General features: G+C 38.0%; 3 protein-coding genes across 4 annotated transcripts; all 3 read left to right on the top strand.

Moving 5' to 3' along the window:
- Positions 1-4,007, top strand: LOC137713228 (ubiquitin-conjugating enzyme E2-23 kDa-like). Of its 2 annotated transcripts, none has more exons than XM_068452507.1 (7): positions 1-139; positions 1,639-1,711; positions 1,927-2,006; positions 2,264-2,378; positions 2,684-2,736; positions 2,937-3,065; positions 3,620-4,007. In XM_068452507.1, the coding sequence occupies exons 2-7, from the start codon at positions 1,668-1,670 to the stop codon at positions 3,751-3,753; spliced, it is 555 nt and encodes a 184-aa protein (XP_068308608.1). In that variant the 5' UTR covers positions 1-139; positions 1,639-1,667; the 3' UTR covers positions 3,754-4,007. The 2 variants fall into 2 exon arrangements, with proteins under 2 accessions (XP_068308608.1, XP_068308607.1); XM_068452506.1 differs by having other exon boundaries at positions 8-166.
- A 1,694-nt stretch (positions 4,008-5,701) lies between these two features.
- On the top strand, positions 5,702-7,811 carry LOC137713226 (probable inactive receptor kinase At2g26730). The gene is made up of 2 exons (XM_068452504.1): positions 5,702-7,028; positions 7,219-7,811. Exons 1-2 carry the CDS (start codon positions 5,702-5,704, stop codon positions 7,809-7,811), a joined length of 1,920 nt encoding a protein of 639 aa, XP_068308605.1.
- Positions 7,812-10,554: 2,743 nt separating this feature from the next.
- Positions 10,555-12,183, top strand: LOC137713227 (RING-H2 finger protein ATL46-like). Its single transcript, XM_068452505.1, has one exon. The coding sequence runs from the start codon at positions 11,022-11,024 to the stop codon at positions 12,081-12,083; it is 1,062 nt and encodes a 353-aa protein (XP_068308606.1). The 5' UTR covers positions 10,555-11,021; the 3' UTR covers positions 12,084-12,183.
- Positions 12,184-12,711: the final 528 nt, after the last annotated feature.

Genomic DNA, 12,711 nt, shown 5'->3' with positions numbered 1-12,711 from the left:
CTCTCTCTCTCTCTGCCCCCCTCACCCTCCTCCTCCTCCTCTCCTCCACCGACCCGTTGTTTCTTCCTTTTCTTCTCCAATTCCAAATTTTCTCAATTTTCTGTTCGGTTCTTGGGAATCTTCAGTCAGACAAGAAAAGGTTTGCCCCGTTAAATAAGTAGCTCTTGTAAGATACCCAGTTCCCATCCTCTCTCTCTCTCTCTCTCTCTCTCTCTCTCTCTCTCTCTCTCTCTCTCTACACACACACACACACATTTATCTATTGTTAATTTTATTTTTCATCGACATTCTCAAAGAACAAAACTTTTTCTCTTTCTTTGTATATGATTTTCTGGGTAGGTCTTAGATCTTCAAAAGATTGCAGCTTGCTTTTAATTGTTAGACTTCAGAAGCACTTATGACATTGATTCACAAAATCTCAGTATTGGTTTCATGACAACATTCCAATTTTTATTGAATTTTTGATAGGGGGAGTTGAATTACTATAATGCCTCAACTGGGTGTGTCTAATAAAAGAAGAAAATTTGGAATCCCATTTTGCTCAAAGTTTTTATTTTATGCTGTGGAGATAACAGTTGCATTGCATTTTTTTTTATCAAATTGTGATGACCCAATTATAACTTTTAATCCTGTTGTGTAGTTTAAGATTTCCCATGAGTGTGATAGTTCAATTTTTTTTTGCTTTTTCAATTGTGTGGCATGTCTGTTGTTGTTATAAATTGTTAAGTATGCTTGCATAAACAGACTTTCAGATGATAAGTATGTTAGATTTGCAATGTAGTTTATCGACTTGCGGGGAGCTGGGCTTTAGGCGTTTTGGTTAGACTTAGGGTGAGTGATGAATGGTAAACATTCGTGTTCGACTTGGGAACTGACTCTCCAGGTTGAACTAGTCATTTTGACTGTAGTTTGCTATGGTTATGGTCCAGCTTTACGGGAGGCAATGTCCATTTTAAGGAGAGGCCGTAGTTTGTACATGGTGGCGAGGCATAGTCAATGCATTTAGATTCTGCAATCTGATGTCATTGGCGTATGGTATTAGTATATGTAACAAAAAGCTTTACCTATCAGATGGAAGATGGTTCGGTGACCCTTAAGTTGCAGTTATGGAAATCTAAGCTATAAATCATTTTTTCTTTTCTACTTTGTTTGTACAGTTGATTGATTCTGTGGGACTAATGAACGGAGAAACTGGGTTAGTTTTAATTGAGGTGGCTTTCTTTCTGCTGCATCATCCAATGGGTATAAAAGTCTCTAACAAAACGCACTACTATATATATAGGCTGGTATGGCTGATACTGTAACATATGGCCGTTTCTTTGATGGTCATGGTTTGTGAAGAACGATCCCCCGTTTAAGCAGACTTATAACTTATTTCGGTTGTATCACTAATTTTGCTTATGCAATCTACAGATAAGTGTTTACCTTGATTTTGACATCGATTAAATCTGAGTTTTTGTTACTTCTACTTCTGCTTCACCATTTGTTTTTGCGAATCTTGTTGATTTCCAGAAGGTCAGTGTACCTTGTTTGTTGTAAATTAGACTGTTTTAGTTTCATCCATATGGTTTTAACATATTTAATTTCTTTGAAATTTGTTTCCATGAAAAGTTGATCACTTCGGTACGTTTGTGACAGGTTTGGGATTTTCATTTTAATAAGCTAAGATGTCTTCTCCAAGCAAGCGGAGAGAGATGGATGTCATGAAGTTGTAAGTTGTTTGTTACTTAATACCTCCAACCTTTGCAATGTGGGTCTTATGTTTAATAAGATTGGTTTTCTCCTTTTGGTTTACTGAGCGGGATGCAGTCTTTTAGGTAGAAGTATGTATAATCAGGTTGCTAACTTCATCTCTGGAACGAAATAAAGCTTTTGAACACTATTTCTAATGCTTTTGTTTTCCATTCTTTTCTCAATGATATTCAGGATGATGAGTGACTATAATGTGGAGACAATAAACGATGGGCTGAATGAATTCAATGTGGAATTCCATGGTCCGAAAGAAAGTAATGTCTGACACTCCTGCTTATACTTCATTGCATAAATTTTCTATATGTTTATGTGTGGGCATGGTGGCACACTTTTAACTGAATTTGGTATAAGAACCTGTGCAATCACTCAACTTTGGAAAGTTTTTCATCTTTGTTTGCCTTGTTGTAACTTTATTACAGTTTGCTCTTAGATCGGAACTGCATCTTGCTTCCTTTATTTCCACTAGGCTTTTATCAGCTGAGGCTCTTACAGTGTGATGATATGGTTGCAGGCCTTTATGAAGGAGGGTTTTGGAAAATCCGTGTTGAGCTTCCGGATGCTTATCCATATAAATCTCCTTCTATTGGCTTCATGAACAAGATTTTCCACCCTAATGTTGATGAGCTGTGAGTGTTCTTCAGTTTTAAAATCAAATTCACCTCACGAATAATCCAGTTTAGTTACCTGTAGGAACTTTTAAATTCTAACTGCTACTGGTGGCACGCTGGCAGATTGGGTCAAACAAAGGCAGAAGTATTAAGTTTGTTTAGAAATTTAGAATGCTGTAATACTGCTGTTGATTATCAAATGCTTTGAATTAGTCTCTGGTTTTGAAAAATATGATTTATCTTTAGTAAGCCGCAGGACCTTTATTTTTTGGTTATTAATCTGGTTTGTACTACTGATTTGTTTTTTTTTTGTGTGATTGCAGATCTGGTTCTGTCTGCTTAGATGTAATTAACCAATCATGGAGTCCAATGTTTGGTAATTATCGTCCCGTTTTAGTAAAAATTCTGACTCTCTTTTTTCATTACACTGCTGAATTGTTGGTTTTGTGTCATTATACTCTCTTCCATGAGTCGGTGATGTTTCGCGGTTCTATTATGTTTCACTTTTCTTTTTCTTTCTTCATTTGGTTTTTCTTGGATTTCTCACATATATGGTCATGTTTCTTCTTGATGCAGACCTCTTAAATGTTTTTGAAGTTTTCCTTCCACAACTGTTGCTTTATCCAAATCCTTCAGATCCACTCAATGGTGATGCAGCGTCATTGATGATGAAGGACCGAAAACTCTACGATCAGAAGGTCAAAGGTAAAACTTCATCTGCAAGTAATATACCTTTCTTTCAGTAAATATGCTTTAAACCAATAATGCCTAAATTTTTGAAACTTCACCGCAAACTCTCTCGCAAATAACTTAGGTAAATTAGGAGATGGACCTTCCAAACATGAGCATATGTGTGCAAGAGCTCTTGCTTGTAATTAGATAGTTCCATACTCTTCCTACTTTTTCTTGGTTCCCTTGACGTGTCTTGAGTTGGAATTCCAATACCGTCCCATAGCTGTGAGTGTGACTTCAGCAAGATGGTCCATGGACCATGGCTACTCGAATTACAAGTCTATCTCCGGTCCCTTATTCAGTGCTTTCGGCTAACACTTACATACAAGATTCCACTTAATTTTCATAGTAAGTTAGTTCCTTCAGCTTCGAAGATGTTATACAGGGAATATTCTTAGAACGCAGAAGCTATTTTTCCTTGGTTGCTCACAGAGCATAAGCTAGCAAGGAAAATGTTCTTTATTTTCGCGGGATTTTTATCATGTAAAGTATTCTGTTTACATATTCCCACTGTGATTTGTGGACAGAGTACTGTGAGCGATATGCAAAGAAGGAGCACATTACCAATACAACACCAGACGAGGAGAGCGATGATGAGAACATTAGTGATGAGGAAAGCAATTCAAGCGACGATGATATTGCTGGACATGCAGACCCATAGTGAACTGCAGGTGCAGGGGGAAACTTTACCTATGATTAAAAACCCACTTATAGTTATAGCAGCAGCATTGTAATCCCCCATTACACGCTTACGATTTGAATTAAGTTTACTACCAATATTTGTATGACTAGATTCGAAAAGATTGCGTTTTCTTGTAAAAATTATGAATTGTGTCAAATAATCTACTTCTGTCGTTGGTTACTGAACTATTTTAATGTTATGAAAAGAGTCCGAGTCACATCGGATGATGAACATGTAGAAATGATCAAGACACAACTATTTTTTGTGTTCTTTCCAATTCTATGAGATGCATATAGAATTGTTTGGGTAGACGGACTTTCATCCTTCAGATTGGTCAATTTTCTTAATCAAGACAAACAATAGCATACCAAGTGTACTGTTCTGAAAATCAGCCTAGGTGCTAGGTGATGAAGGCTCAATGTGATTTAGGCCAAAAAGTAGAGGAAGATGTGGTAAGAGCTAGGTGGACTAGGCAATGGTTAGGCGGTTCATGATTTGGGGTTCCATTACTTTTTAATTTAAAAGAACTCTTCTCTCGCCATTTCGTGTTTTCTCTTCTTTCTGTCTCTCTCTCCTAGCCATCGCCTAGTCCACCTAGCTCTTACCACATCTTCCTCTACTTTTTGGCGTAAATCACATTGAGCCTTCATCACCTAGCACCTAGGCCGATTTTTAGAACAGTACACTTGGTATGCTATTGTTTGTCTTGATTAAGAAAATTGACCAATTTGAAGGATGAAAGTCCGTCTACCCAAACAATTCTATATGCATCTCATAGAATTTGAAAGATCTCTTCTCTCGCCATTTCGTGTTTTCTCTTCTTTTTGTCTCTCTCTCTCCCTCCCCCCCCCCAAAAAAAAAAAGAACAGGTGGTTGTGATGATGGCTTAAGGTCAATACACATGTTTTTTTAGTGTAAGTAAGCACCTATTTATATGTTATATAATAAATTGAATTAAATCCGTCTAGTCTAACTTGTCGCCCGACTTGCATCTAGTGTTTTCTATAGACTCGAGCTTCTATGTTTGGATTTGTACTCGAGATTTTGTGTTGAGATCCAGATTCAACTCGAGGTTCTGTGTTTGGATCCATGCTCAACATTGCGTGTATAAAAAAGAAACGAAAGTCTGCAACTTGACCCGATGATTACTCTACTTGTGTGTTTGTACAACGTGCAACACAATAAGGGAGAGCATGATACCTTTATGTGCCATTTGCCATGCTCATCCATGGTTGACTTGTCTTCAACTTAACCCAGTCAGTCACAATCTTATACAGTTATACCTATTTTTAAGTAATTATAAAACAACCTTAAAACTAATTGAAAGTTACAGCCTTGGCACATGGAACTTACCATTTTTAAGTAATTATAACAAACAGTACTTGATTAACATGTGGCATTACCAGGACCATTTTATCATCTTTAATTCCAAAAAAAATAATACTCGGCTCCTTACATTTAAAAAGTCATTCTACGTTATAGACCAATAACCGTTTGATACGTGCAGAAGCTTTTCATTATGCGTTTTTCATAAGAGATGTATGCATTTGTTCAAAATGTATTGTGATTCGTAGGTAAGTAGGAATAACCGTGTTATTTTTAGAAAGGCTTGTTGAAAAAGACATGCCATCAAAAAATTTGACCGTTTAAAACTGCCGGCAAAGATTTCTTTTTAAAATTGTTAGACTTTAGTGCCATCTGTTATGAGCCCTACATGCACCCAGAGAATGTTTCAAACTCTCTGTCAGTGTTCATCCAATCGGCAGCAAGTGATTCCATCAACCGACTCCAACATTTCCATTTGTTCCTTTCTTCTTGTTTCTCCAATTCCAATCACCGAATCCCACTTCATAAGGAAGAAACACCAAACCACAGAGCCATTTCCCACACCCAAAAAAATCCAATTTGTACATAGAAAACACGAAAAATGGATGGAATTCCCATTCGGATGTTTGCCATTTTGATCCTTCTCGTAATCTTTCCAGTGGCATATCCAGAAGATCAAGAGTGGATTCAGATCAAACAAGCGTTGGTGCAGTTCATGAACAAACTCTCACCGGTCAATGCAGCGCCCATGAACGGAAATTGGGGTTGGAACATGAGCTCAGACCCCTGCGGAGATAAGTGGGAAGGTGTGACATGTGATGGAAAGAATTCTGTCAAGAAAATAGTCCTCGAAACCTCAAATTTTGCGGGAATTCTCGATGCAAACTCTCTCTGCACGGTGAAGTCTGTTGGTGTTGTGAGTCTGAAGAACAACAAGATCACTGGACAGCTCACAGAAGACATTGGAAACTGCAGAGATTTGACTCACTTGTATATAAGTGGGAACCAGTTTTCGGGTGATCTTCCGGCGTCTGTTTCGCGGTTGAACAATCTGAAAAGGGTTGACATCTCTAACAACAACTTCAACGGTGAGCTTCCTGATTTCTCAAAGATTTCTGGCTTGATAGCTTTTCTTGCTCAGAACAATCAGCTTGATGGGAAAATCCCCGATTTTGATTTCTTCAACCTCAAGGAATTCAATGTCTCCAACAACAACTTCAGCGGCCCTATCCCCGATGTCAAAGGCCTATTCAAAAATGATAGCTTTTTCGGTAATCTTCAGCTGTGTGGAAAGCCACTGCAAAATGCCTGCCCTCCTGCGCCACAAACTTCCAGAATGCCAAAGAAATCGAGAAAGTCCTGGTTCGAAAAGCTTTTGCTCTTATCAGGATATATAATTCTTGGCCTGGTTGTTGTTTGCTTCTTTCTCTATAAATTTGTCAGCAAAAAGAAGATCAGAGAAGATGAAGAAAGGGGCAGAAATAAAAAGATGGCTGCGAATGATGCTGCTAGCACTGTGCCTAGCACTACAATTTCTTCTAGTGTGAAGGATGGTAGTGGTAAAAACACGGCAGAGTACTCGGTATCATCTGTTGAAAACGGAATGGCTCCACCGCTCGTGGTTCTCACTAGTCCATTGCTGGGGGGGTTGAGTTTTGAGGAGTTGCTCCGAGCTCCTGCTGAATTGCTTGCCAGAGGGAAGAATGGAAGCCTCTACAAAATCATGCTCGATGGAGGGGTTAACTTAGTTGTGAAGAGGATCAGAAACTGTGGGATTTCGAGCCAAAAATTCAAGACTCGGATGACACAAATCGATCAGGTTAAGTGTCGAAATGTCTTGCCAACTGTTGCATTCTATTGTTCCACACAGGAGAGGCTCTTGTTTTATGAGTATCAGCCTAATGGCAATCTCTTTAACCTTCTTCATGGTAGGTTACGCTTGATTTGATCAATTTTTTGCTATTTATATATATCTCAAATCATAAACAGAACTGGTTATTCGTACTATTCTCTCCACACGTTCTGACGCGCTTGAGAATAGGTTTTTCTTACTGCGAGTATTTTGTTTACGATCAAGTAAAATTTAATCGAATTGCTCATGGGTTTTTGGTAACACAGGATCTTCAAACGGACAAATATTTGACTGGGGAAGCAGGCTAAGTGTTGCAGACATCATTGCTGAGTCATTGGCATTCATGCACCAAGAGCTACATGAACATGGCATTGCTCATGGCAACCTGAAGTCCATGAACATTTTGTTCAACATGCCCATGGAGCCCTGCATCAGCGAATACGGCATAATGGAAGTCGAAAATCAAGATGGGTCACTCCTTTCGCCAAACAACGGGATTGAAAGTCCGAATACAGGCCATGCAGATAGCACGTTCAATGCAGATAGTACGTTCAAGGGTGATGTCTATGAGTTTGGTGTGATACTTCTCGAGCTTCTGACTGGGAAGCTGGTGCAGCAAAACGGGTTGTATTTACCAGGGTGGGTGCACTCGGTGGTTAAAGAGGAGTGGACTGTTGAAGTTTTCGACAAGGCTTTGATCCAAGAAGGTGCAAGTGAAGAAAGGATGGTGAGCTTGTTGCAGGTAGCATTTCAGTGCATAAATTCAACTCCAAATGATAGGCCAAGTATGAGTCGAGTTTCGGCGATGATTAAGTCGATCAAAGAGGAGGAGGAGAGATCCATATCCTCTGATCCATGAAAAGTAAAACAGTTCAGCAGTTGCAGCTCACTTGTTGGAGCAATTTGATATCAAAAATGTTTGTTTTTGGGTAAACCTATGATGTTATTGTCCTTGTCACTTGTTCATATGAGTTATGTTACATGAAAATTACACTTGGGAAAAGGGAATTTGTGGCAATAAAAAGACCATGTAATAATAATATGTATGCATTCACTATTTTTCGTTTTCCTTATCAACAGGGGATAAAACAGTCGATTTAGATTTTTTTTTCAAAGTTAAGAAGAGAAGTATCACTAGATTAAGATTTAGTTGATCTAGGTCGAATTATTTGGTAGAAAATTTCTCACCAAATTGCTTGGAGACTGATGGAACCGACTCACAACGGATAGTCTTTTTTTTCACAAAAAATTATTTGATTTTGGTCATTCTGTAGAAAAATCTCTGTTAAGTTGAGGGTATTTTTGTTAAATCAACCTCTCCACTTGAACTAGTGATTTTTTTTTTTTTTAATTTAACAGATATTTTTTTATAGAATGATCAAAATGATTGATGGTAGACAATCTCAATGACCATTTATATCGATTTTAAATTTCAAAGCCAAAAGTGAAGAGTTCTAATAATTTCAAATACCATTTTTGCTAAAAAACCGAACATAAATTGGATCACAAGATAGAGGCACAAGAGAAATTATTTTGAGTATTATGTTGAACACTATATGCATTCGTCTTACATAACGTGAGGAGAAGTGGACTGACTCCAAAGACCAAAGGGTAAGACAAAATGGACTGATTCAATATCCACAGGGTGTCCAAAATGTCTGAATATGTATCATATAATGTACAATCCTCTAGCTTATATAATTGATTAGATTATATATATATAAAAAAAAAAAAAAGAGTGTCACACCATTAACATAATCTGCAACAAAATTTATTAACAGAAAAAAGTATATTTTACATCTGATTGTATACAATTATGCGTTTATTTTTCTCGTCATATTGTAACGTAGAAATTAGTAAGCGGTCACATTCGACCAGGTAAACTCAAGAATCTCTCCTTTGACCGGCTTGCCAGTTGGTTATCAACTAACATCAGACAAAGATTGTCAAACAAATAGAGGTAAGCATTACAAAAACATGATTAGTCATAATCACATGTGTTTAGTGGATACAATCATGGATATGATTAGGTGCTAATACGTGCCAGGAAAAGCAAACGCAACCCCACCGTTACACACTCATTTTTACTTTTTATATGTTTTTTGATTTTCTTCAATTCATCGATCTGATAGTTGAAAATTGAGAACCGCGTGTGGAAGATAAAAATGAGTGTGTAGATAGCACCACTCTTTCTATTTTGCCACCATTTCATAGCCAGGAAAAATCTAGAATAATGCTACTTACACACTCATTTTTACCTCACACACACTTATTTTAATTTTTGTTTTGTCACTATATCTGATGGTCGAAAATTAAAAGGATGTGTGAAAAGTAAAAACAAATGTATAAACAGCGTTACCGGAAAAGCTAATATAGTACGATAAAAGATTTGCATTGGTACATGACTTTTTACCTACAAAGAAGAAGACATTACCTACTGTTTTTTACTTACCCATTTCATAGTTACTGCGGTAGATCATTCAGATTTTCAGTCTAGAAGTGGTTGATAGTGTGTTTTCATGCCAGGATTGATGAAAAAGAAGTCACACTGATCACTTTGGTCAATCAAAACTGGATGGTTGGTGGACCTCCTTCAGCTTTTCAAGTTTATGTGACATATAGGTCCAGATCACCACACATAATGAGGGAGACAAGTATAATGCTTTTCTTAGGTTTGTCTGGTATGGTGTCCTACAATTTTAGTTTAGCCAAACATGTGAAATTGATGTACGATAGAGTCACGCAGTGGAGGTTAGAACGGTTTAGCGAAAGCGAAAACGCATAAAATTTAGAATGAAGTAAAGATAACTGAAATCACTCCATAAGACTTGCATCTGTTCTTTGCTTCACATCAGTAATTGAAATTTGGAATCACTACAGATAAACTCCGACCACAGAAAATAACTCAAACTTTTTATTCACAAACTCATATGTCCTCGTCAAAGGGGATCCCTTCAACAATTCAACAATTTTGAAGAAAAAAAACTCAACCATCACATGCCACCTGACGAGAGATTTTTTTTCCCCTTCATTTCATGCAAGTATTGCGTTATGCAAAACTGCTAAGCTACTAGGAGAAAATCTTGGGCGGGCAACCCAACCTCGTCTTTGTGCGATCTCACAAAAAAGGGATTGTGGCATGAATGGCGTGGTCAGACTTCTCCATCTAAGAATTTCTCGGCTGCTAGCCCTATCGTTGTAGGCCTGTAGAATTTCAATTTTTCTTGAGTACTTACAGATACTCATTGCCAACACATATTTTGCCAATAAAACTAATCTAATAACTTAAATTGAGATTTCTTTTTAGTGTACATTAGGCACCAACACATATTTGACGATCAGCTTTGATCCAACCACCTAAACTTAAACCAAATCCAAGAGTTAAATATTGTATAAACTCAAGAAAAAATTGTAAGTTTGAAGGGTCCTTTTGTATCACAATGGGCTCAAGAGCCTATGGCTTTTTCAATGTCGACAGCACACTTCACGCTTCACACGTCACAATCACACCAGTCTATATCAAACACAGCAGTACTAGAAAACCTTTCTTTCTCACACTTGTGTTGTTTCTCACACTTGTGTTGTGTGGCGCATAAGGAATTCAAATCAGACGGTGCAGACCCCATCATCACCAACCCCCATAAACCCTCAGTTTCGTACCCTCCACATCCAAAGGTATGTCCTTTCCAATTCTACCAGCTTACTAATTCTTCAAGACCCAATTTTTATTCTCTCAATCTTCCACAAAACAACGCTGCACACAATATGAAATATTAATTTGATTAGGTTTCTGGTCAGCATTGCTTTCTTAATTTCTTCTATATATTCTGCATTTTCCTGAATATTTTAGTGTCTAATCTGAGAATCCCTCCGAAAAATTTGCTTTTGAGCAATACCCATCTCATAAAATCTCTAGAATTCTCTTTTGGGTCAAGCAAAAAGATGGTGATTTGGTATATTTTAACCCACGCTCCAAATTTTGAAATTGTGCATTTTATTGAGAATTTCAGTGTATAATCTGAGAAACCCAGCAAAAATATTTGCTTTTGAGCAAAACCCTTCTCCAAAAATGTCTAGAATTCTCCATGGATGGCAGCAAAAAGATGATAATTTGATATATCCAACCCCCTCATTGATAACCCCACCATCATCATCTCCTTCTTCATCTACTGGCAGTATCAGTCCAGTGCTTCTTTTGGTTATAGTAATTGTAGCTGTTATGTTTTTTATCTATGGGTTTGCTCATTTGCTTTTGAGATGCCTCATAAAAAGGTCACCTTCCTCCTCAATCTTTCAATCCAATAGATTCCCAGAAACCTCTGGGTCTCGAGCTATCCAAAGGCAGCTTCAGCAGCTTTTTCGCCTTCACGATTCGGGCCTTGATCAAGCCACCATTGATTCTCTACCTGTGTTCTTCTGCAAAGACATTGTTGGTTTGAAGGAGGAGCCATTTGATTGTGCAGTTTGTCTGTGTGAATTTTCTGACCAGGACAGGCTGAGGTTGCTTCCTGTGTGCGGTCATGCTTTCCACATTGATTGCATTGACACTTGGCTTCTCTCGAATTCGACGTGCCCCCTTTGTAGAGGAACCATTTTGGGGTCTGGGATTTTGTTGGAGAATCCGGTGTTCGATTTCGGTGATTCTAGGGAGATGTCAGATGGGGTTGTGAGTGATGGGGAGAACATGTGTTCGAGCGGTCGGAAAGGTTTGGTTGTGGAGGAAGGTGTTGGTGAAAAGAAGGTTTATTCTGTGAGGCTTGGGAAGTTCAAAAGCCTGAATGAAGGGGATGAAAGTGGAGGGAAAGTGGGGGAGAGCAGTAGGTGTAATTTGGATGCCAGGAGATGTTACTCAATGGGTGCATATCAGTATGTGGTTGGCGATTCAAATCTCCAAGTTGCATTATCCCCCGACTGTGATGCCAAGCTTGCCAAAGAGGGAGTTAGAAATGGGAGCTTCTCAGTTAATGAGAATTTGGAAGGGAAGAAAATCAGTAGCAGACATAAGGGTGAGAGTTTCTCGGTTTCGAAGATTTGGCTTTGGTCTGCAAAAAACAAATTCCCGGGTTCTTCAAATGCTCAAACCGGTTTGCCTCCTTTTCGTGTAATTTCTCCGATCAATGCTGAAACATGAAATGTACAATTACGCTTAGTAGTAGTTATGCTTTTTTCGCTATTTCGTTGTATAACAGATGCTTAATTGTATGTTCAGTTTAGCAAGAATTTTGTTCAGTAGCGATCTTGTAGAATTTGTACTAGTTTCTAAGTGTTTGGAGTCCAGAACAGAATACAGAAAACAATCCTCATTTGTTTAGCAACTAAGATAAGCGCTTCTTTTCGAAAGCAAGAGCCCTTTCTTCATAAGCAAGAAACATGCACACAAGACCATGATCAAAGTATCAGACACAAGAAAGAGGCAAATGATCAATTCTTTCTACTACTTTCCCTCATTCTGCAGCAATCTAATCGTGATGTAAAAAGATCGCGAGAAGCGTATAACCGAGGATGCAAGAAATGCCAAGTGTTTCCTTTTCCTTTTCCCTTTTTCTGGTAGGGAATGGATAAAAATTCTTTGGAAAATGGTATCGAATTCATGATTTGCTGTTGAATGGACAAAAAACCCTCAGGAAAATGGTACAGAAACATTACTGTTCTGTGGTGATTACATACACATGGAAAAGAAAGTGTTTGCAACCGATAAACATTGTTGCAATTTGCAGAGTTGATATGAGCATATCCAAGACTTTTCTTCCGAACGACAA

This window comes from Pyrus communis, chromosome 13 (genome assembly GCF_963583255.1).
Source record: "Pyrus communis chromosome 13, drPyrComm1.1, whole genome shotgun sequence".
NCBI lineage: Eukaryota > Viridiplantae > Streptophyta > Magnoliopsida > Rosales > Rosaceae > Pyrus > Pyrus communis.
The sequence above is the reverse complement of the archived record's forward strand: the minus strand, read 5'-3'. Positions and strand labels throughout refer to the sequence as shown.